At 40.6% G+C, this 26,685-nt stretch overlaps 3 protein-coding genes across 3 annotated transcripts; 2 read left to right on the top strand and 1 right to left on the bottom strand.

Annotated features, from left to right (window-relative positions):
* Positions 1–1,092: 1,092 nt before the first annotated feature.
* LOC139449730 (growth hormone secretagogue receptor type 1-like) lies at positions 1,093–24,720 on the bottom strand. Its single transcript, XM_071231253.1, has 3 exons — positions 24,641–24,720; positions 5,619–5,940; positions 1,093–1,958 (listed from the first exon to the last, which is right to left on the bottom strand). The coding sequence occupies exons 2-3, from the start codon at positions 5,929–5,931 to the stop codon at positions 1,093–1,095; spliced, it is 1,179 nt and encodes a 392-aa protein (XP_071087354.1). The 5' UTR covers positions 5,932–5,940; positions 24,641–24,720.
* Positions 11,619–12,779, top strand: LOC139453741 (accessory gland protein Acp36DE-like). Its single transcript, XM_071235209.1, has 2 exons — positions 11,619–11,814; positions 12,118–12,779. The coding sequence occupies exons 1-2, from the start codon at positions 11,619–11,621 to the stop codon at positions 12,777–12,779; spliced, it is 858 nt and encodes a 285-aa protein (XP_071091310.1).
* On the top strand, positions 12,886–14,190 carry LOC139453740 (golgin subfamily A member 6-like protein 7). The gene is made up of 2 exons (XM_071235208.1): positions 12,886–12,999; positions 13,090–14,190. Exons 1-2 carry the CDS (start codon positions 12,886–12,888, stop codon positions 14,188–14,190), a joined length of 1,215 nt encoding a protein of 404 aa, XP_071091309.1.
* Positions 24,721–26,685: the final 1,965 nt, after the last annotated feature.

Genomic DNA, 26,685 nt, shown 5'->3' with positions numbered 1-26,685 from the left:
CTCGAATTCCCACTTCCCTCAGACGATTTCTGACGGTTTGGTCGGAAATTCTTCGCATACCAGGCACTTCTCCTGCAGTGTCCGTTGCTGTAGCAAATCGATTCCGAAGGTGATGCAACTGGATGTACCGATCCTGAGCAGGGGTGGTCACTCTTGGTCTTCCACTTCTGGGATGATCTTGAGTCCAATCTGCAGTTAATCTTGACATTTTTCGATCTCTGTTCACCTCAGAAAATTCGTAATGAACTGATGAATTTTGTACGGTCTTTTATAGTCAGTGTATCTACTCTTGTTTCGAAAATTTTGCACGTGCATTGTTGCTGAAAACTTTTTCTGAAAGCAATTTCCGTGCCTCCTTGCAATGCACAACAAACATGACATGATTAACGGGAATCAAACATAAGAATTGTCTTTATGACGATTGCTGGGGAAAAACATCTAATTGGAATTCTCAAAACACCCATGCGTTTCTTTTTTTGAAGAGTGTAGTTAACACAGGCGATTAATTAAATCAGATAGATTTATATTCTGAGTGCCTGAGGGGGGCTGGTTTTTAGAACAGGTCAAGTTTTGCAGTATGTTTTTTTTATTCTCTTGACGAGATTGGTTACTTGAGGAAGCAAAACTATGTCCTATCTTTAAGAAAGGATCTCATATCCCTTGCTTTGTATCCCCAGGGCGTAACACGGATATGAAACGTAAAGTATACATTCTCCAAAGTTTAGAATTGTATGATAGATTCATTTTAGATTTCATCAATGAATTAAATAGTGTTTACCAATGTGAATCGATGGGTGAATCAATATGGGTGAAAACCCCAAAGTGACGTAAGTGTGACGTAGGCGTTTCCCTTGAAACGAACCAGTGACCCGCGTCAATTGGTTCGACTAAGGGATGCAAAGTGTAATATAATCAGGGGAATGATTAATGGCTTGACATTTTTCTTGCCAAACAGACCAGCAACAAACAATTATGTAGATAGTTACGATTACTCTAACTCTATCACAGTTTATCATAACTTACACGTCTTTAACAAATACAGAGGCCTCTCGTCGATCATTTAACAAGAAAGAACTTATGATTGTGATAATGTCATTCAATAAGGTTTTCATACAACATCAGAAAGTCATTTTGCCGATGCCGATGCCGGTGACGTGGTGAAAGACAATGCGTGTGCTCCAGACTTCGCAGTTGCCCACATCCGAGTCTGTTTTGTATCTCAACGGCGAAGTTCCTTTTTCTTGCTTCACGAAAGTCATTGAAAGATTTTCTTCGGAAGGCCCTGCAACAAATTGAGGTTAAGGCACGTCGAAACTTTCTGGACACGAAGTTATACAAAAACGGATTTATGGCGTGGTTTAAGTAAAGAAGTATCCTGGTAAAGTAGATCAAACTTAAATAGCCGACAAAACCGAGATTCCGAACACTTTTTGTTGTGTCAAACAACATCCATAAAACAATGGCACGATATGGTGTCTGGCACACAAAGAACGCTAGCACCACAGTTAAGACAATAAGGAGAAGTTGTTTCTTTAGACGGTTCACCTCCTTCATCTGTGCAGGAATCTCCTCCATACTACTTCGTCTGGACGACAGAACCCTCAAACACATTTTCGAGTACAGAAACACCAGCACAACGAAAGGGATGAGAAAGAAAAGCACTGTCGATAACAGAACGTATATTTTATGCCATGAGAGATGTAACGTTGTTTTACAGACTTTGACAGAAGTTCCATCCAAGAGTAGGGCACTTTTGTACTTGGTTATAAACAGAATGGGGGACGCCACTGTGGCTGAGATGACCCAGATCATCACCATTGTCTTGACAGCAGCATTGCAGCTCCCGCCGTGTTGACTGAGGGGCCGGCTGGCCACGCGATACCGCTCTATGCTGACAGCCAGAATTGACAAGATGGAAGCGTTGGCTACCATGTTCTCTACGAAAGCCACCGTTTTGCCTGAAAAAAAGAGTATTTGGAGTATTCCTATTCGTATGTCACAAGGATTTTTTTAAATGTAACATTTCAAACTTCTTTAAAGGTATATTCAATGCAGATGAGTTTCGGTTTATTGCAAAGAAGTGTTCCTGTGTTGCCTAAGTTGCCGAAATTCTCAGAATTTCCTTTACCTTGGTGAGCCAGAAAGCTATGATCAACGTTTCAAATCCCCAATTTGCCTTCATTATATTATTTGGTTTCACCAAAATGGTGAAAGTATAAGGCCTTCAACTGCTCCTCTTCCGGAAGACAGAATATCAAATACCTTGTATAATAATGTCATTGATTAACTTTTCGAAATATGATTTGAGAGCCTTCTTGTGTCTATAGTTATTATGTAGCTAAACCCGGCAGCCGACTTACATTTCATAACTACATCCCTTCATATGGCGCTCTACAGATAATAGCATAAAACGTGTTTGCTAATATAATTATATAAAAATTAGATTGTGAGGAAATGTCATAAGATTGATTTTCATGTCGAATTAACCCAAAAAGGTATCTAACTGAGATAAAAATCCCAACGAGCTCTCATTTATCAATTAGTGTAATTATTACTTTAAAGATATTGTCGGATGAAGACTGTTTTAGTAAGAATAGAATAGTATCAAAGAGGTAATTTTTGTATTGAGTTTCAAACAACATGGAATCTAATGCTTCTTCTGTGAATAGTGGTAATGACGGGCATTAAGAAATGATTATTCATATTTAATAAAATATTTTAAGACAGATGCAAAGGTAACTGTGAAAGTCACCGGCAGATGTCTGGAAGTAGCAACAGCATCAGCTTAAAGTCTTAATGGAGTCATAGAGATGCATCAATTAATTATCGTATTGTGAATGGTAGGTATATGTTTTTGGCAACGTGTATGTCGGTGATCATTATGTTTTGTCGTATAGGTCTTTCAAGAAAATACTGAGTGTACGTACATATGTAAATGGTCAAGAATAGAAATTTTGTAAGCCACTTGTGAGTCAATATTTGCTTCTGACATGCATGGAGTGTTGGAAGTACGTTTGCTGGTCTGCATACTGTTAATCCAAATCCAAAACATAAGGGCAAATTTAATTGTGCTGGGTGTAGTTATATTGTAGGGTGTAGGGCGAAAGAAAGAATACATGTAGAAGTTCGATTTAACTTAAAAATTACAGTGAAACACTGCAAGCTTAGGCCCTGTCAGTTTAGTATTCTTCAGAATGAATCCATCGGGCAATAAACCACGAGGGTTTCTGGAATTAAGCATTGTGCTTCACAATACCTACATGAACAGCCAACTTCTCATGCCTGATAGTATCTAAGGGATATACCATAATCTCATGCTTCACCTTATCCGATGTATAATTCACCTTCCAGATGTACCGGTCACCTAACCCTGTGTACGGTTTACCTGACCCGATGGAAAGTTCACGAAACCGATATACAGTTAACAAAACCGATGAACAATTCGACTAATCCGATGTGCAGGTCATCTGAACCACTCATCAGTATCGATATTTTTTGGGATGTGTTTGGTAGGATGTCATTGGGACCTGACAGGCAACATGTCTTGTCTCATGATCTACCGTACCTCATGACATACAGCATGGCATATAACGACACCTTAGGAATCCCATTTTAGCTGGGGGGCACGGGTGGCCCAGTCATCTAAGGCGCCGCGATTCGCTGTGCAGAGTTGCGTCCCTTGGACACGCCAGAAACCTATGATAGTTGGTTCGAATCCCGTTTCGCCCCGACTATGTTTCTAGGTTTGTCAGCACCATACCCGTGCTCATGGGTTTCACCGAACTGGAAAAGGTCTGAGACCTGCATTACTTCGGGCTTTCCTCCCACATTACTCTGACACGACGTGATATAATTGAAAAACTGTTAAAACCCAACTCACTCACTCACTCACTCACTCACTCACTCACTCACTCACTCACTCACTCACTCACTCTCATTTTAGCTGTGAAATAGAAGAAATCGCTGTTGACATGAGTATGAGTGTGATTGTTTAGTTCTGTTTGCTTATAACTGATTTATGACAACGTCCAAAGAGGATTGCCATGTACAAATTTGTTTTGGCATAACACACTGCACAAATCCAGTAGCATAAAACAAATGTCGGTATTGATGTCTCTCTGTAATCAATTTTCTAAGCTCTAGAGAACATTGCGCGGTAACAGAATATGGGATAATATGTGACATACAGAAATAGACAATATTGATTATTGTGCGTAATCTCTTAGTAAGAGCAGATGCTGTACTGGTAATGGAGCCATAGGATGCATCAATTAATTGTCATATTTGACGGTAAGTTTTTTTCACTAAATCGGTGTCAACTCTAATGATGCATATTTTACCATAACTTGAACGCCACATCAATAAACTGTTACTGAGTGTACACGAAAAGGTCCTGGTCAAACTGCTGAATTGTCAATGACAAAGTGTTTTAAAATTCAGTTGGTTGTGAAGCAGACTGATGCTATTATAAGGTTTTAATAAATCATTGCTAAAGGAAGAGCGTTGCGATCTACTGTGACTTAGCACTAAGATCGCTTTGTTGAACATGACCTGGCTCGTTTACATGTTATACACAGTCTTCGGTACCGATCATAATGGTTTGGACTAAACTGCCGGGCAAAGGAAAGTATACACTTGAAAATTGGATTTGGCTAAAACATTGCGAACATTATCAACACTTTACTAGGCTGACAACATTCGCCGAAACAATGCAAACTTAAGGTCCTAAACACAACTCTGCCATCCTCGTCTAATATATTCATCGAATTACCATTTATTGTTTGATTCAGTTTTGGGCACCATGAAACATGGGTCTAAACTTTATTTGTCCGGCAATTTAGTATCAGTTAGGCAAGAAGAAACCTTTACTCGCTGGTTCGAATCCTGATGACGTTGCACCATACCCTTGGAACGTTGGTGAAAATACTTTACAATAATACCTATGGGACTGGCATAATTGTGTCTATGTGCAAAAATGCAATTAGAGGACAGACAACATTGATCATACTGCTGTAAGATAATTATTCGATATTGTTCAAAGCTTCGTTAAACCATGCTCACTCACTCAGTCTACACTAGTTTATGGGTATATAGACATTCATCTTTCAGAGGCAAAAGCGCCTACTAGCCTTTCTATCAAAGTCTTGTTTCCACTCTTGCCACGTCAAGCCCACTTTTCTGTTCTAAATATGATTGGACTATCGCACATATCTATAGTCCAATCAGAGAACATTTAACAAAATCAACATCCACGAATGGTACACCATCGTATGAATGTGATTTACCGCTGCCTGCCTTTGTTGACACGTCTTTTTCTTCGAAAAAGGATTGCCTATGTTTTTGTGTCAAGGATGAATTTGCGAATGATTTCGTTATCTCATCGACTAGATCTTCGACTACTGGGGTCGCCATCTTTGTAAAGCTATACGAGATAAGAACAGCGATCTTTTTGGATATCGCATTTACATTACAAGCGGGACAACTCGTGATCTATGCGAGGTGGCGCCAGGATCGAGCCAAGAAAAGTGGCCTTGATGTGGCAAGTGTAGAAAATAGGCTTTGACATAGGCAAGTGGACGCGATTGCATCGCGAAGAAGACAGACATTGATCTACGTACACATGACTCCTCCAAGGTACCACACCTCCATGGCATAGATATCCAACACCGCAGTCGGTCCGCTGATCAGCAGGACAAGGAAGTCAGCTAGGCACAGATTCAGGAAGAGGGAGTTGATGAAGGTGCGAAGAGAGCGACAGGACAGGAAGACGAGCAGCACGAGCAGATTCCCGCCGATGCCCAAGAGGAAGATGATGACGTAGAATGCCGTAGTTGCCACGAGGAGGTGGTCGGGAGGTTCCGGATATGGAATGCTGGTGAGGTTGGCGTACTGCCGTACTCTCAATGGCACTGTGGTGTCAGACAGGTTCATCTCGAGGACCTATTGAACAAAACAACATTTTGAGTACAACATTAATTCAATTATAAGTTCCATGAACCACTGTTTTCTTTTTATTGACGTTTCAGCTTCCCTTCACAAGATGACCCTTATTGAATTATATACATGGTTATATTATGTTAACATAAGGTTGGATTAATGTGCAAAAATAATGATGACATTTCCTGGCAACAAACCAAAGGTCTCCAGACCAATATCAATCACTGGAAAAAGGGGAACTTCAAACAAAAACTACTGAAATACAAAGATGGAAGCCAGCCATTCAGAGAGACCAATGCTTCAAAATTACGAAAGTTTCATTTCTATGTTATTGTTTGTTAGTTTGTTGTTTAACACCGCACTCAGCAATATTCCAACTGTATGACGGCGGTCTGTAAATAATAGAGTTTGTACTCGATCTACGCAATTGGGACACGATGACATGCATCAACCAAGTCAGCGAGGATGACCACCTGATCCCGTTAGTTGCCTTTTGCGACAAGCATCGGTCGCTGAAGACCTATTCTAATTCGGATCTTTACGGGTCTTTTATGTCATTGAAATAGTTCTTATAATCATGATCATGATTATGAGAGATACTCAATCATAAACCACTGAAGTTTAATGCAACATTTAGTATTCTAAATGTTTTTGTAAATGTAAATGTATTTTCTATCGTAATGGTAAAGTTTTACACGGCTAAATATGTTATAAATATTCTGGTAAATAATGTAATTATATTTTCTGCATTACAAAAAAACATTTTAAAATTAAATCCTTCGCCTTAACGCGTGTAATTTAATAACTATTTCATATTTTTCACTCTTTACGATGGATTAAAGCTCATTACGGCAACTCTTTTTCCTTCTCAAGTGATCTGACGAAAAATCATAAAGTAAATTATCAGCTTTAATTACGTATTGGATGTTATCTGAAACACCTTTTTCTGCGCCATCTGAACAGTGACAATAGGCCTTAGGTATATGCTTCGGGAGCGTGTACACGCCGTAACATGTTTTCACCTGAAGATCCACCGCTCAGCTCATGCAAATCAAGGGCAGATAAGTATGTTTTTAATAGAGCTTATAACTCAAATGTCACTGAACATACTCTGAAATAATGACAAAACACAAATGTATTATATTACTGATCACAACATGTATATAACTCTCTTCTTCCAAGTCTTCTGAGCGTATATAAACATGATGCATTTCTATTCTATATATAACAAGATCTTTAACGCGCTTTTCTGCATGACAAATGCCATTTTAGAATTGAAAAGTTTACATTAAAGGGTGTAATTCAATCCAAACTATTTGACTTTATCGCTACTTTCGTTGGTACTTTCTTTTTAGCGTTTTGGCCTTTTCAACAGATTTGCCAAAGAAATCACGGTATGAAATATCAGTTTTGATGTTACTGATTGGGTGTTATCTCAATCTACCCCACATGCCTACCAGTTATGTATACCCGGTTATGGTTATTATGTTCGTTCTAGTCTGTTGTGGGGGGCACGGGTGGCTCAGTCGTCTAAGGCGCCGCGATTCGCTGTGCAGAGTTGCGTCCCTTGGGCACCTATGATTGTGGGTTCGAATCCCGGTTCGCCCCGATTATGTTTCTAGGTTTGTCAGCACAATACCCGTGCTCGTGGGTTTCACCGAAGTGGTAAACGTCTGAGACCTGCATCACTTCGGGCTTTCCTCCCACATTAAGCTGGGCGCAGCGATATAACTGGAATACTGTTAAAAGCGGCGATAAACCCAACTCACTCTCTCACTCGTCTGTTGTGTATTGGGGTACAGTCCAAATAACTGTACTAATGCGTTCTGCTGAATCCATCACGGACTGGCGTAAGGTCCATAAAATAGTGCATGGATGGTTCATAGATTAGTGCATACATTATTGCATGAATTAATAAATAGTGGTTTATACAAAGCAGACGTGCATAAAATAGTTCCTACATCAGTGCATACATCAATACCTAAATTAGAACATAAAGTAGTGCATCATTAGCTAAAAAAGAAGTTCATGATTATTTAGTAGTAACATATAAGTAAATAAAAAGTTCATAAGGTAGTGCACAAATTCGTACATTGGACCTTTATGCTAAGCATGACTATAGAAATGATTTTGTTGCTTTTATTTGCTGCCGCAAATGAAGTAGTACATGAATTTGTTTTGTACATAAAGTGCATAAAGTAGTGCATACATAAGTGTATTATGTAGTACACAAATCAGTGCACTATGCGCTGAAATGTATTGTGTTTTCACATAAACTTTGTGGTTTAATGGAACTTTATTCATCTTACGCATTTGTCCTCACTGACTTCATGATGATAAACATGTTGATCACTTCATAGTCATTTTTCTAAATCTCTTGCATAATGTAGTGCACACATTAGTGTATTATGTAGTACCTAAACTTGCACAAATAGCAATGCAAAGTGGTACAACTATCTATAATCAATACATAAACATGTGAAGAATGTAATGCATAAAGTAGTGAGTGAGTGAGTTTGGTTTTACGCCGATTTTAGCAATATTCCAGCAATATCACGGCGGGGGACACCAGAAATGGGCTTCACACATTGTACCCATGTCGGGACTCGAACCCGGGTCTTCGGCGTGACGAGCGAACGCTTTAACCACTAGGCTACCCGACCGCCCCGCATAAAGTAGTGCATTCATTGATGCAAAATAGTCAATGATGTACTATAAAATGTATCAATGGTGTATTATGCCGTACATAAACGAGTACACGTTGTCAATAATGCAGTACATAAACTAGTGCATACGTTAGCGTATAATGCAGTACATAAATTAGTGCAAATAGAAATGCATGAAGTAGTATAACTAGTCCATAATGCTGTACATAACATTGTACAAAAGTAGTGCATAAAGTTAGTTCGTAGTGATCGATGAAAGTCGATAAGATCAGAGAGGAATAAGGTGACACGGAGGCGGTAGGTCGTTTGACAGAGTGAGATGTATCTTGGCGCTGAGTGCCCCTACAGGAAGTAAGGCATGACAAATCTGATGAGGCAGACTTATATTTCCAGGCAGTATGGGAAACTGAAAGACCCTTATGAGGTCCATCTTCGCTTGAGCTGAACACCAGTACACATCAAAAATAACAAAATACTTATCCGTTTTGGTGTTTTAATGAAGCATAAACAAAAACAATATACACACATGCTACAGTTCCCTAACGTTGGATATTCGAGATGACATCCTCAGCAAGCTAACAATAAGTCAAGTGGACTTAACGGGCTTCGTGTACTCAATTTGTCTTGATGTGTGCACGTGGGCATGTCATAAACGAATGATTGAAACTGACAAGTATGGCTTACTCTGCCCACGCGGATGTAGCTGGTGCAAAGTGTACGTTAAACTGCCTTTGATCCGTTGGAAGTTGTTACGTGGAACCAAACTGCCACATATCTGACATGGCATACGTAGACGCATCATCACATGACAGTTTCACCTTCGCATCAGGTTATATGCCTTAACGTTTTGTGTTGGTTACAACATTATACCACTTACGAGCATGAATATCAAAATCAACCAATTGGATTGCAGAGCTACACTCCCATTTTACAGTTCGTTATTCGTGACTTTTTTGTGTTGCATGTAACAGACGGTTACAGTCATTCTTAATTCTGTTAACCTGAGAGCAAACCCTTTTCCATCCACCAGAATAAGTGCATGGGTCAAATGCTGGACGTGATGTCCTTTCCACGAAGAAATAATGAAGAAAGACGAAGTACGCTATTTTATAAATCGAGTATGCTCGTTGGGAGTGATCCGTATTTCGGAATAAAACAACTATGGGAACAAGTATTCTCAAATATGTGCTTGTACAATATGCCAACACACTACACTTGAACCATCTCGCGTCTCAATCTTGACAACGGAACAGGCAAGTGCCTGCTGCATATTATATTCACACTTGTGAGATTTACCTAAGTTCCAAATAGCAGCCTTACATGTACATGTACATAATACCCCAATATAACTGGATACGTCAGTGTAAAAAAAACATTAATATATATTTTGGGCAATAATATATTTTAAAAATTCTTTTCAGGATAAAAATGAATATATTCAATACATGACGGATATTCTAATATTGCATGTTATAGAAAACATGTGTTGATGATTGTTATTCACTTATCTGCATCTGTAGTAGTGTTGGTACACGAAATGACCGCAGTTACGAGCAATATATCAAGACAAGTTATTATTCTTAATATATTTTACATTCAACGACAGAAATTTAAAACGTATTTTTTTTGTCAAGGCGTGACTCTCATACATAGACCAGATATGTATGGTCTATGATTTTAATCCCCCTGACTTAGATTTACGGTTTAACACTTCCATACCAGGTGGCAACGCCCACGACCTGCATCAGTGTGGCCTTTTCACGTCACTGTATAAGTGCATTAATCTTGAACGCTATCTTAAATCCCATTTCACCTCGCCCCCATAGCCTTCATTGTATTGCAATTCTATTTAAAGCGACGTTTAACCCAAATCAGTCACTATCCGATACAAATGTCATCTGTCTGTGTTAACTGGTTAAAACAGAGCAGTATTTCTTCACCACTCATTATTGATTGATGGAGCAATTACTCCATTGGGAAGATGAATCCAGTGGGTCACATTCGTTTTATTATTCTGTCATTTTGAGCTGATGAAATGCGTAATGCATTTCTGATAATAGTATCCTGGTAGTATTTGATCAAACTTATGATTTAAGATATCCATTTTCATGATTCAATATGTATGTACGTCTACCACTGATGGAAACACATGTCAGAGTCAGGTGAAATCATATTGGAAGCGTGAGTGAGTGAGTGAGTGAGTGAGTGAGTGAAATGTAACGTCACTTTAAACAACATTTAAGTAATTTCGAGTGTCAGCTCGATGTGTGAGAAAAGTTAAAACAGGTATTATACGTTTACCACTTTCGTCACACGGACGAGCCCGTGTATGGTGCAGACAAACCTAGATATCGAGATTTAAACCCACACCTATAAGTGACTCAGGACGTATATGACAAGGATAAGATGGTCACTGCGCGCCACTGATCCAAACATCCTCCATCTAAGAATTCCCACAACTCAACCTGAATTCCCTGTATTCCCACAGCACAGTGATACATCGTTTGCTACCAATACTATAATGAGAGTAGCACGCGCTGCTGTCCTCCCTTGGACCAAGGATCTTTAATAATTGGTTTGAAGACATGTTCCGTTCAATTGATAACCTCTGTCACGCATGCCATGTGGGGGCAACTGTCAATTAAGCTCAGAGATAACACTTGCAAATACCGTCATCCACTAATTACTTCAAAGAGAAATATTTGTCGCAGATTTTCTCTCCTGTCAACTCTAACGCACGATGCGTGTTGCCATTCACTGAACATCTAGTTGTTTCATTGCAGGGAAGACCTTTCAATCTGCTATGAGGTTCAAGACTTTAAGCTTAATTGATTTCCTAAAAAGGCAGTTGCTCTTTATCCTCGACAGATACCTAGAAGGTATTGATTCGGCGAAATGAGGTTTGAGGGCCTAATGTCAAATGAAAACACAAACGCATACAGGCAGATGGAGGGACGTAGAGAGGCATGCACACAGACATAGATGGAGGGACAAAGAGAGACATGCATACAGACCATGATTGAGGGACATATAGAGACCCACATACAGACCCAGATTGAGGGACATCTAGAGACCCACACACAGAGCCAGATTGTGGAACAGATACATACACAGAGTGAGGGACAAAGAGAGACATGCATACAGACCCAGATTGAGGGACATATAGAGACCCACACACAGAGCCAGATTGTGGAACAGAAACAGACACAGAGTGAGGGACAAAGAGAGACATGCATACAGACCAAGATTGAGGGACAGAAAGAGACTCACACACAGAGCCAGATTGAGGGACATATAGAGACCCACATACAAAGCCAGATCGAGGGACAGAAAGAGACCCACATACAAAGCCAGACTGAGGGACAGAAAGAGACCCATATACAGAGCCAGATTTAGGGACTTATAGAGACCCACATACAAAGCCAGATCGAGGGACATATAGAGACCCACATACAAAGCCAGATTAAGGGACATCTAGAGACCCACATACAAAGCCAGATTTAGGGACATCTAGAGACCCACATACAAAGCCAGATCGAGGGACATATAGAGGCCCACATACAAAGCCAGATCGAGGGACATATAGATACCCACATACAAAGCCAGATTGAGGGACATCTAGAGACCCACATACAAAGCCAGATTGTGGAACAGATACAGACCAAGATTGAGGGACAGAAAGAGACCAATATACAGATTGAGGGACATATAGAGACCATCATACAGACCCAGATTGAGGGAAATCTAGAGACCCACACACAGAGCCAGATTGTGGAACAGAAACAGACACAGAGTGAGGGACAAAGAGAGACATACAAACAGACCAAGATTGAGGGACAGAAAGAGACCCATATACAGAGCCAGATTGAGGGACGTATAGAGACCCACATACAAAGCCAGATCGAGGGACATATAGAGACCCAAATACAGAGCCAGATTGAGGAACATACAGAGACCCAAATACAGAGCCAGATCGAGGGACATATAGAGACCCACATACAAAGCCAGATCGAGGGACATATAGAGACCCACATACAGAGCCAGATCGAGGGACATCTAGAGACCCACATACAGAGCCAGGTTGATGGATATATAGAGACCCACATGCAGAGCCAGATGGAGGGAAATATGGAGACATGTGGAGGTACAGATACAGAAGGAGGGACAAATATGTAGACAAGTGGAGGTACAGATACAGAAGGAGGGACAAGTATGGAGACATGTGGAGGTACAGATACAGAAGGAGGGACACATATGGAGACATGTGGAGGTACAGATACAGATGGAGGGACAAGTATGGGAACATGTGGAGGTACAGATACAGATGGAGGGACAAGTTTGGGAACATGTGGAGGTACAGATACAGATGGAGGGATATGTATGGGAACATGTGGAGGTACAGATACAGAAGGAGTGACAAATATGGAGACATGTGGAGGTACAGATACAGAAGGAGTGACAAATATGGAAACATGTGGAGGTACAGATACAGAAGGAGGGACAAGTATGGAGACATGTGGAGGTACAGATACAGAAGGAGGGACACATATGGAGACATGTGGAGGCACAGATACAGATTGAGGGACACATATGGAGACATGTGGAGGTACAGATACAGAAGGAGGGACACATATGGAGACATGTGGAGGTACAGATACAGAAGGAGGGACAAGTATGGAGACATGTGGAGGTACAGATACAGAAGGAGGGACAAATATGGAGACATGTGGAGGTACAGATACAGATTGAGGGACACATATGGAGACATGTGGAGGCACAGATACAGATTGAGGGACACATATGGAGACATGTGGAGGTACAGATACAGAAGGAGGGACAAATATGGAGACATGTGGAGGCACAGATACAGAAGGAGGGACAAGTATGGAGACATGTGGAGGCACAGATACAGATGGAGGGACAAATATGGGAACATGTGGAGGTACAGATACAGATGGAGGGACAAATATGGGAACATGTGGAGGTACAGATACAGAAGGAGGGACAAGTATGGGAACATGTGGAGGTACAGATACAGAAGGAGGGACAAATATGGAGACATGTGGAGGTACAGATACAGATGGAGGGACAAGTATGGGAACATGTGGAGGTACAGATACAGAAGGAGGGACACATATGGAGACATGTGGAGGCACAGATACAGAAGGAGGGACACATATGGAGACATGTGGAGGCACAGATACAGAAGGAGGGACAAGTATGGAGACATTTGGAGGTACAGATACAGATGGAGGGACAAATATGGGAACATGTGGAGGTACAGATACAGATGGAGGGACAAATATGGGAACATGTGGAGGTACAGATACAGAAGGAGGGACAAGTATGGGAACATGTGGAGGTACAGATACAGAAGGAGGGACAAATATGGAGACATGTGGAGGTACAGATACAGATGGAGGGACAAGTATGGGAACATGTGGAGGTACAGATACAGAAGGAGGGACACATATGGAGACATGTGGAGGTACAGATACAGAAGGAGGGACAAATATGGAGACATGTGGAGGTACAGATACAGATTGAGGGACACATATGGAATCATGTGGAGACACAAAGGCTATGAGAGTCAGTAAATTGCAAGGTATTTCTTATCCTGTGACACATTCTTCTTAAGCGATGTATTTATAAATTATTGATTTTCTGCAAAGTTTGAGGGTCTTATTTCAAATCGGCGTTTTCGGATTAGCTGGCATCTAAACTGCGTATTTCAGTGATTGTCAGAATACCTAAACGTTAATATTTCTGAAATGCAATGCTGTACTTTATTGTCAGTGGGTTTGATGATGACGGAGAAGACCCTTTTCGATTTTTGAATTGAGCATCCCTGACATGTTTTCTGTTTTATCACATTTCTGTTTGAACGAACCATAATACCACAGCCAAGTCATCACATGTCATAGTACCATCTGCATAATGAGAAATATAGTTCAACTTATATCTTAATGCCAGGCTTTTGTTACGATATTGATGTCGTATTTATGTCGCAAGAAATCAACTCATATCTTAATGTCAGGCTTATAACGATCTTGATCTCATATTTATGTCGCACAAAGTCAGCAATGTACAATATATACCTACAGGCATAGATATCGTTCTCAGCAAAAACTACTAAAAGAGTTGATTAAAACTGGTTAAATTTCAAATCTATATTGTACTACATACAATCAATTTCGTTATCTCGAAACTGCATGTAAGTGAAAGTATGAAGGCCTAGATGTACTTAAATGTGGACATTTATGTGTGTCAGAGTCGATTTTTCTTTCTCTTTGGGTTGGAAAACTACAATATACTAATATTTGATGCATTTTGTGATCAAAAACACAAGAAAAAGATAATTGAGTGGCATATTACGAGGGGTGGCAGAAAGGTTCTTACACTAACTAGGTAGGATGAATGGTACACCCATAAAAGTTTGCACGTACATGTATTGTCATATGTACAATACATTATACACTCACAGGCTGCCTTTGACCCAATACATAACCAGGCAGCAAATGTCTTCAGTCATCAACCTGACATTGTTTGGTTTGTTTGTTTTGTTGTTCAACGCCGCACTCAGCAGTATTCCAGCTATATGACGGCGGTCTGTAAAATAATCGAGTCGGGACCAGACAATACCGTGATCAGACATCATGATCATCGATCCACGTAATCGGGATACGATGACATGCATTAACCAAGTCAGCGAGCCTGACCACCCGATCTCGAAAACTATTCTCCTCTCACACAAACGGTACCCAAACATAACACGTTTTCCTTGAATGGACGCATTAATATATCAGGTCAAGAGGTCTTTGATTAATCACTCGGACAGTTACAACAGGAAATATAGTTCGAACTAAAATCTGTTGCTTTGACACTGATTTTACGTATCTTATACTATTATGTTGATATTGTGACAAACGCATGGTTTGTTTGTTTGTTGTTTAACGCCGAACTCAGCAATAGTCCAGCTATATAACGGTGGTCTGTAAATAATCGAGTCTGGACCAGACAATCCAGTGATTGACATCATGAGCATCGATCCACGCATTTGGCATACGATAACATGCATCAAACCATGTCAGCGAGCCTGACCACCAGATCCCGTAAGTTGCCTTTAACGACAATCATAGTCGCCTTTAACAGCAAGGATGGGATGCTGAAGAGCTATTCTCACCCGACTCTTCACGGGTCAGAGCACTATGAACCCGCGGGGAAACATGCATTTTGGACAATTCATGATCAGTTACGAATAGGTATCACCACCATCGACATGGGCGGAAGTCCTCTGCGGCTACGCAAATGGGATACGATGACATACATTACCCAAATCAGCGAGCCTGACCACACGATCTCCTTTAAGTCGCCTCTTACGACAAGCATAGTCGCCTTGTTCAGCAAGCATTGGTTGCTGAAGACCTATTCTACCCCGGATGTTCACGGGTCAAGTGACTTGGTAGTGTCTGTTAAAGAAAATGGACAAAAGGGGGACGCCTCCTACATACGTGGGATCCAGGCACTCCAGTATCTTTGGCAGAAGTGTGTGGACCTCGGAGGGGATTATGTTGATAAATAATTAGCAACAAGCTCTTCAACGCAGCCCATCATTGCTCAGAACTTTTCAGCCACATTTCGTAATTGAGTGTGTCAAGCTGTAGTGCTTCAGTATCTCTGTCTTTACTCCCATACATTATTTGTGTATATCTCTGCATAAAAAATCACTATTACGTAGGACAAGATCGAGGAATAACTAGATGAGTGTCAACCAGGTAAGTGAGTTGTGTTTAACAGTATTACAATTATATGTAAGTTCACCTTAATGTGGGAGGAAAGCCGGAAGTGATCCAGGTCTTCGACGTTTAACACTTCGGTGAAACCCACAAGCACGGGTATGGTGCTGACAAACCTAGAAACATAATCGGGGCGAACTGGGGTTCGAACCCACAATCATAGGTTTCTGGCGTGCCCAAGGAACGCAACTCTGCACAGCGAATCGCGGCGCCTTAGACGACAGGGCCACCCGTGCCCCCAAACAGGTGAAGTCCATGACCAAAACTGTTCTTTGAGAAGGTTTCGTGGAATCTACTACACTGTGCTAATTAAACTATATGTGGTGATTCATAAACACATGCTCATGATACAGTCGGGGCCGTACAATCGATTATGATTATGGATTGAATATCGTCGCTTGCATTTTAAAAATGAATTGTTTACCTACAACGGGTGCGAGTTGAGAAATGCCCTTTGAAACTAAAGCAAGATACATACAACTACACGACTGTACTGAACAATGCTAAGGGTAGTTTGGCTGAGGTTTCGTTTTGTAATGTACGATACTATGCATATCAATGCCATCCTTCTGCTTGTTTCCTGCGTGGGATGATCAATGCGTATCTAACCTGTGGGATGCTGGGACTGGATAACCAATGCGTTTATAACTTGTATGGACTACATAAAATTCAACGGGTGGATAAACCGATTATTTTTAATTTAGTTAAATTTAAGTTCAATATTATTTAATTATAGTCATGACTGGTAATAAACCCACTTTTCAGAATGAAGTGATCATAAATACTTACGCCGATATCTATTCAATTTCATCTCACAGAATAGCTGATACAATTTATTTCTCAAATGTATTTGAAACGTCAGCGCCAGAGTATAACCAGTCTCGATTATCCGACGAAACAGATTCAATTGGGACAAAACAGCTGTGCCAATTATACGAATGTGTCAGTGGAAATATTTTCGCCTAAAGGGTAAACGTGTCCCGCCCCACAAACGTTATAAAATAATAATAATAATAATAATAATAATAATAATAATAATAATAATAATAATAATAATGATAAAAAAATTAAAATAATTAAAAAAATAAAATAATAATAAAATAAATAAATAATAATAATAATTATACTTTAGTGAGTTTAAACTTATGTATCGTGCCAGTTGGTATGAGGGAGTGAGAGGGTGAGTTTGATTTTACGCCGCTTTTAGCAATATTCCAGCACTAGAAATGGCCTTCACACATACTACCCATGTCGTGAATCAAACGCGGGTCTTCGGCGTGACGAGCGAACGCTTTAACCACTAGGCTACCCCACCGCGCCCAGTTGGTATGAACTCCTCAACAGACTCAATGACTAAGGCTGAACGTGCTCGGACAAACAATGAAGTTACTGCCTATGGCTGCCAAAATAGTTGTTCAAGGTGACAGTGCCTTTACAAATTACATGACAACTCAAATCTGTTATTATGTTCTGATGGTAAATAGCCTGCTGGCACATCCTCGTTACCAACGAAACTACTCTGAAGTATGGCCTTGGCCTACTACCGCAGTCTTTGACCTGAAGACGAGTCGGCATTATACGACATGAAAGAAAATATTTTCATAATTCCACGGCTATCGCCGCCAGCATGTCACAGAAGTGTGACTATTGTGGACCTGAAACAGTGGTTCGTGTACGTTTTATATGTTCCGATGTTGGACGAAAACAGTTGTAATTAGTTATCGGCAGCTATTGTTATATGCAACAATAGGCTATCGATATATCGATGTAAAGGGCTTGTTCATCTTGTTTTCACATATTGACCAAAGATAATTAAGCGTTCTTCAGGCAGTGTCGAATACGTTGATGACCTGCTAAAGGCGAGTTTCAGATTAATAGTGTGTGATTAATCTGCTGGATGCATTGCTGGGTAAATCCAAAGGAAATGCGTTTCTATCTTGTAACAAACAAACAAAGAAAGGGACAAACAGTCCATCTCATACAAAGAAAGGGACAAACAGTCCATCTCAAACTTTTAACACGTTTAACACGAACCCCAAACCATCAATGTAGTCATGGCTGTTAAGGAAAATAATAGTCCAAACACTATTGACTCGTGAATATGTACCAGCCAAAAGGGTTATTAAACGCCTTTGGATCATGATTAATAAACGCTACTGTTAATGAATATTTGATATTGTTAACATATGGAATCATGTTTCACTGATTCATTGGTTTTTAACGTGAACCGTGTAGCTGTCCTAAAAAATATTGACAGATGTTTTGCATTTTTGACTTGAAAGAGAGAAATGATACATTTGATACACAGTCATGATACTGAACAACAGATACTTAGTGGGGCACAGCTGGAGGAACGAAGAGACACACGTACAGACACAATTGGAGGAACACGTCGACACATTCAGATACAGATGGAGGAACACGTTGCATTGACACACATACAGTGAGTGAGTGAGTGAGTGAGTGAGTATGGTTTTACGCCGCATTTAGCAATATTCCAGCAATATCACGGTCCGGGACACCAGAAATATGCTTCAGACATTGTACCTATGTTGGGAATCGAACCCGGATCTTCGGCGTGACGAGCGAACGCTTTAACCACTAGGCTACCCGAACGCCTCGACATACATACACAGGTGGAGGAACACGTTGACACACAGACACAGATGGAGGAACACGTGGACACATACAGACACAGATGATGAACATGTTGACACATACAGACACATATGGAGGAACACGTGGACACACATATAGACACAGATGGAGGAACTCGTTGACACACACATAGACACAGATGGAGGAACCCGTGGACACACGGACACAGATGGAGGAACACGTGGACACACATATAGACACAGATGGAGGAACACGTGGACACACATATAGACACAGATGGAGGAACACGTGGACACACATATAGACACAGATGGAGGAATACGTTGACACACATATAAACACAGAGTGAATGAAGGCTTGCAGAAACAAATACAGACGCGGGTAGAAGAACAAATTTACTTCCAAAGAGACACAGATGGAACACAATAACACTCCTGCAAACACAGACGGACGAACATGTACATGAGACACAGTGGCAAAGAGATGGAGAAACACGTTGCGACACATAACGACACACCGAGTGTGAGTCACAGAGACCTCCAAACTGTACATACAGATAAAGGTTGAGACACAGACACACGCATACAGACATATAGATGGAGAAACATATAGAAACACATTTTGACACAGTTAAAATCCAGTCATCATCAATGTGTTCAAAACTTCAGAACTGAGAATGTGGTTTCAACAAAACACTCCCGGTTTGTCAAGGATACGTGTTACGACCTGTCATATACCGTAAACGAAGCGGAGCAAGTGATTGTGCCAACTAGGTCGCTATTGCGTTTCGTATTGTGTTGTCACGGAGTTAGATCCATTCGACCTTTAATTCGTCTATGATAAAAAATTTGGTGATCTTCACGTGACCAGATTTCAATGCACTTCGGTTTTGAGATACATGTTACCCTATAGCTACATCTCAGTAATATGACCCCTTGCCATACATTTCTGAAATATAAATGACCCCATACCCTACATACATTTCTGAAATATATATGACCCCATACCCTACATACATTTCTGAAATATATATGACCCCATACCCTACATACATTTCTGAAATATATATGACCCCATACCCTACATACATTTCTGAAATATATATGACCCCATACCCTACATACATTTTTGAAATATATATGACCCCATACCCTACATACATTTCTGAAATATATATGACCCCATACCCTTCATACATTTCTGAAATATATATGACCCCATACCCTACATACATTTCTGAAATATATATGACCCATACCCTACATACATTTCTGAAATATATATGACCCCATACCCTACATACATTTCTGAAATATATATGACCCCATACCCTACATACATTTCTGAAATATATATGACCCCATACCCTACATACATTTCTGAAATATATATGACCCCATACCCTACATACATTTCTGAAATATATATGACCCCATACCCTACATACATTTCTGAAATATATATGACCCCATACCCTACATACATTTCTTGAATAAGGCCCCTGCTTTTGTACAGGTCGTGGATTTAGGTGTAAATGAATCATTCTGAAATAAGTAGACACTGACATAGAATGATACACATTCTACCAGGAAATTGTCATTGATTCTAATTTGTGAATCCGATGTTTCAAGTTACAATTACCATCTCTGTTTGAAACATTATATGTGACGACCCCATCACAGAGGAAGCTATGATTTATAGAAAAGGACGTCGTTACTAATTGGTGGTATACAAGAAAAGTATAAATGTCGGTAACACAAAGCAAATATTCGTTTGCTACAACATTCAATGTATGTGTGCCAATGCATTTTTGGAAGTAAACAAGAAAGAAATGGATTAAAATAGTGTATTTCAAGGACAAGGGAATGTTCGAAATATGGCATTTTTCTATATTCGACAAATTTCTTTTTACGTCACTAAACTTGGCATGGGTAACTTATATTTTCGTTATGGATGCCCACTTATTACAAAAAGCGGGACTATCGGTGCCAGTCAGATGTGCGAAGAATGTAGTTATCATATAAATAAAAAGACAATGTTTGAGTATTGGCACCGTTATGCTTCGTTTAAGGGTTGACCTTGTAGCGTATGACTGTCATTTATTGATTTCTCCGTTTTCATCAATACAACGGCTTGATCGCTGAACGTTGATGCATCGTATTATCAGCAGCTGCCATACTTGACACATTGATAATATCATACAATATGAGAGCAGTTGAGGTTTTGGGTAAACTGAGGACGTCAACACCCGATGTTTGTCATATGGATATTGAAGACTGTGTGATCACAATGTGTCTTCTGGCTGTCCTCGAAGCTCGACGGTGTGTCTGTGGAGCGTTGTTGATACTCGAACCGCTTGTGTGCCTGGCCCATATTAGACTTGCACAGTCATTTGTGTCACAGCTGAAGTATTGCTGATGGGACCACCTCCGTGGTCGTGTGGTAGAGCGTCCGCCCGGAGAGCGGAAGGTCCGGGATTCGATCCCCGGCCGCGTCATACAAAAAGACGTTAAAAGATTGTACTTGTTGTTACCCTGTCTGGCGCTCGGCATGAAGGGGATAAAACAAGGGCTGGTCGGCTCGGAGTCAGTATACTGTGTCTGAGTGGGGTATTCATGTTAAACTGCGGCATGTTATCTCAGTGAGCTAGCACTATACATCGGCATCAGTCCGGACTAGTACAAGCAGCCACACACACACATACACGTCGCTATATAAGTGCAATAATCTTGGACGCGACGTTAAACCCAATTTCACCTCACCTCAGCTATTGCTGATGGTGACTGAAAACAACATTTATTCTCACCTATCTGCTGCCCTCGCTAATTGGCTCGTCACGCCAAAGACCCGGGTTCGTTCACCACATCTGGTGCCCCCACGTCTCCGATAATGCTAAAAAATACTAAAAGCGGCGTAAAACCATACTCATTCACTTATTATCAGGTGACTGTGAGTATAGTTTAGACCGTGTTTAGCAATATTCCAGCAATATCACAGTAGGGGACACAAGATAGGGTTTCACATATTGTACCCATGTTGGGAATGAAACCGGCCTTCGGCATAACGAGCGAACGGTATACTACCCCATCACTCCTACAAAGTCTTTATGTTAGTCCTCTGATGCCAAGCTATAGTACCACAAAGCAACGTCCAGTAGTCCAATGTATATTCACGATCGTGTTTCAAGATAAGACGTAATTATGCTTGATGCCTCGTTACTGGAAATAACATGGGTAATAAAAGCAACACCACCCTGCGATTAGACCACGTCGTCAGTGTCTGTGTGCAGATGATCGCGGCCACCTCGGTGTACGAATATGTCACGTACAAATGCAAATTTATCAATACTCTGTTCCACAAATACATGTACGTATACGTATACAGAAATTATCACGCGGCGTATTTTGGGATGGTAGTTATCTTGTATTAGAAATATATAATCAGGACATTTATCATCACCAAACACACAAGCGTGATATCAGAGTGAGTTGGTACCTCTTTATCATATAATATTCTTAAATTCTATATCTTCGAAAACTATTCTCCTCTCTCACAAACAGTACCCAAACATAGCACGTTTTCCTTGAATGCGCGCATTAATATATCACGTCACGAGGTCTTTGATTAATCAGTCGGACAGGTACAAAAGGAAATATAGTTCCAACTAAAACGTGTTGCTTTGACACTGATTTTAAGTATATTGTACTATTATGTTGATATTGTGACAAAAGCATGGTTTGTTCAAGCTATGTGACGGTGGTCTGCAAATAATCGAGTCTTGCCCAGACAACCCAGTGATTGATATCATGAGCAACAATCCACTCAATTGGGATACAATGACATGCATCAACCACGTCAGCTGGCCTGACCGCCCGATCTCGTTGGGTCTCCTTTTATGTCAAGCGTGGGTTGCTGAAGACCTATTCTTAACCGGATCTTCACGGGTTTCGCTGTGATGAGATTTGAATTGACGTAGCGTCACTCTCTGGTTGAGGTTATAGAAATTGCTGGCCATGCTTAGAGAACATCGATTGGTATTTGATAAAAACATATCAGCGACTTACATTGAAGCTAATTACTGCACTTGTTGTATAAAATGGACCGATGTAAATTATCAATGACGAGGAATGGCTTGACAGCTAAAGCAACACAGGATACATAGTTAAACACACTCAATGGATGTTAGTGTTTCTCGGGGCGCGTTTCTGTAGATTCTGAGACAAAATTGACAATAAAGTGCATCTCCTCGCTGTAAATTAGTAATGTTTTGTGTAATAGTGAGTGAGTGAGTGAGTTGGGTCTTCAGCAACCCATGCTTGCCGTTAAAGGCGACTAACCGGACCGGGTACTCAGGATCGCTGATTTGGTTGATGCATGTCATTGTAACCCAATTGAGTGGATCGATGATCATGATAAAAAATCACGGTGGCGTGAAAATAATCGAGTATGGACCAGATACACAAGTGATTGACATCATGACCTTCGATGTTCGCAATCGGGATAAGATGGCATGCATCAAACCAATTGCAAGTCAGCGAGCCTGACCACCCGATCCCGTTAGTCGCCTTTTGCGACAAGTATAGCTTGCTGAAGACCAATTCTAACCTGGATCTTTAGGAATCTGTTCTAAAGTCCGCATAATGAAATACTGTTCAAAGCGGTATTACACCAAATCCACTCACTCAACAATGGATCCGGATGTCTTCAGTGCGGCTAAGGAAGATTGTCGTCTAGTTCATGGCATTATTGTTAACATGAAAGTTGCGTTGCGGTTGCCTTGAAAATCGCAAGATTAATCATTAATCGATCATATTTGAAACAAAGCAATAACTTTATCCCTAAATTGTTTCCAAGAAATGATCCAGATGGTTGTCATCCACGTGTTTTTACTTCGCAGGTGTGATGTTGGTTCTACGTCCCATTTAACAATGTTCCAGCAACAAAATTTCGTTCGTTCGACTGTTGTTTAACGCCGCAGTGAGCAATATGACGGCGGTCTGTAAATAATCGAGTCTTGAACAGACGAACCAGTGATTGACATCATTAGCATCGATCCACGCAATTGGGATACGATGACATGCATCAACCAAGTCAGCGAGTCTGTCCACCCGATCCCGTTAGTCGCCTTTTACGACAATCATAGTCGCCTTTCACGGCAAGAATGGGTTGCGGAAGACCTATTCTACCCCGGATCTTCACGGGCCCCAGCAACATCAAGAAGGTAGACACCAGACAACATCAAGATGCTAAACACCAGAAATAGGCTTCACACTCATCACCTAAGTGGGATATCGCACCTGGTAGCTGGATGATGAAAGAACTCTTTAACCACCAGGTTACCGATTCGCCCCTATGTAATAATGTGAGAGTGTACGTTTTCCTAAGTAAATAAACCGTCAGCGGAAGCATAATATTACTTTGTATACAACTGAATCGACAGATCATAACGGATTCGTGTGACAAGACTAGCTGAGATGAAAACGATAAAATACATGGGTCCGGAGCTGATTAAATTAAATTGTACCAAGGCTTTAACTAACGTTGCAAGAAACATCCCGGAAAATCAGGAAATTCTAATTTACAAGGACAATGGTGAAACTAAAAAGTAAAATAAAAACTCACCTAAATAACGGCAAAATTATCTGTTCACCATCGTGGCCACAATGCGTCTGTCAGCGTAGCAGCTTGTATATCCAGTTAGACGGAAACCTACAAATAAGAAGAGAAGCTGTCACTGCTTATGACACTGGCGGCATGGCACGCTCTTGGGGAAAATCGATGGAGCAAGATGGTGGTAGGGTGTGAGCGGGCGTCCGTCGCTGTCATCAACACTGGATTGGTGTTTACCTTGTCTGTGGGCGCTGTACGTGACATCGGGAGATTATTTGACATTGGTAGTTGACCAATCTAGGCTTGTTGTGTTTCTGAGATCCCAGACTTGTTATTCGACCCCCGGGTGTGACTGTCGTAGTTAATCAGAGATTATCACGCGGAAAGAAAGAATGGTGATTTACTCCATGCTTATCATCTCCGTTATCTCACTTTCCCAACTTTCCCAACTACAATTGGCGTCATCTTGTCTGTTTGTTGTTTAACGTCGCACTCAGCAATATCCCAGCTATATGACGTCGGTCTGTAGATAATCGAGGCTGGACCATACAATACAGTGATTGACATCATGAGCATCGATTCCCGCAATTGCGATACGATGACATGCATCAACCAAGTCAGCGAGCCTGACCATCCGATCCCATTAGTCGCATCGTACGGCAAGCAAAGTCGCCTTTTACGACAAGCATGGGTTGCTGAAGTTGTGAATAGCCGGAACCTTCCAAGTTCACTAATGCAACTGCATTATTAAACTGAATGACATTTTATAATGCAACTGCATTATTAAACTGAATGACATTTTATAATGCAGCTGCATTATTAAACTGAATGACAATTTATAATGCAACTGCATTATCAAACTGAATGCCATTTTATAATGCAACTGCATTAATAAACTGAATGACATTTAATTATTCATTCATAAAGTTTGGGGTTTATGGGAAAAAAGTCCGGATCGAGCCATAGTTTAGACCGAATTGCGTATTTATTCTTAAGATAAATATTATGTCTATTTGTGCATCTCAAACTATGATCGCTTTATTCCTGTTAGCCGCTGGTCCGTCTTGCGGTGATGATTCACTGAGACATAATTGTGTTCTTTGTGGTTACAGTCTTAAAAAACATTTACTCTTTCTTATGACAACCTCCGTCATTGAGACATTTTTGGCTAGATGTGTAATACAATTATCGCCAACGAAAGACAAAGAGACGAGCAACAAAACTAATCAGTTATCGATCACTATGTTAGGTGCGCCGTGATCCATCAGGACATATTTCCTTTGGGAACAAAATATACGAACATCAACAGTGCTTAAAAAATGTAACCCATAGCAAACAACTAGCGAGTGTGAAATCGTTATTCTTTCATCCGATCCAATTTCAAACATGGCCCCGTGGGAGTATTCAGAGTATCATTGCCTTGCCAATAATGTATACTATCAATACTACATTAGATTTGACCCGTGAAGATCCGGGGTAGAATAGGTCTTCAGCAACCAATGCTTGTCGTAAAAGGCGACTATGCTTGTCGTAAGAGGCGACTTACGGGATCAGGTGGTCAGGCTCGCTGACTTGGTTGATGCATGTCATCGTATCCCAAATGCAGGGATCGATGCTCATGATGTCAATCACTGGATTGTGTGGTCCAGACTCGATTATTTACAGACCGCCTTCATATAGCTGGAATATTGCTGAGTGAAGCGTTAAACAACAAACAAACAAATTTAATGTTTGTGTCTTTGTTTGTTATTTAACCTGGATCTTAAAGTACATACCACATTAGAAACATACGTGATACATATGTATGCTTCCGTTCTGTGTGAAGCCCATTTCTGGTGTCCCCCGCCGTGATATTGCTGGAATATTGCTAAAAGCGGCGTAAAACCATACTCACTCACTATGCTTCCGTTCGACATCGCAAGAATAAATGAATTAAAAAATATGTTCCGCACCTTACATGACTGACTAGTTGTAATATGTTAAAAACAATATTCCTGTCTCTCTCAATCTAAAAAAATATTTTTGACACGTCCCGTAAAACCACCTGTACTCGAATT

The sequence above is a fragment of the Haliotis cracherodii genome, unplaced genomic scaffold, assembly GCF_022045235.1.
Source record: "Haliotis cracherodii isolate W230 unplaced genomic scaffold, xgHalCrac1.p SCAF_10, whole genome shotgun sequence".
Classification (NCBI taxonomy): Eukaryota; Metazoa; Mollusca; class Gastropoda; order Lepetellida; family Haliotidae; genus Haliotis; species Haliotis cracherodii.
This window is presented reverse-complemented; position numbering and strand designations above follow the sequence as displayed.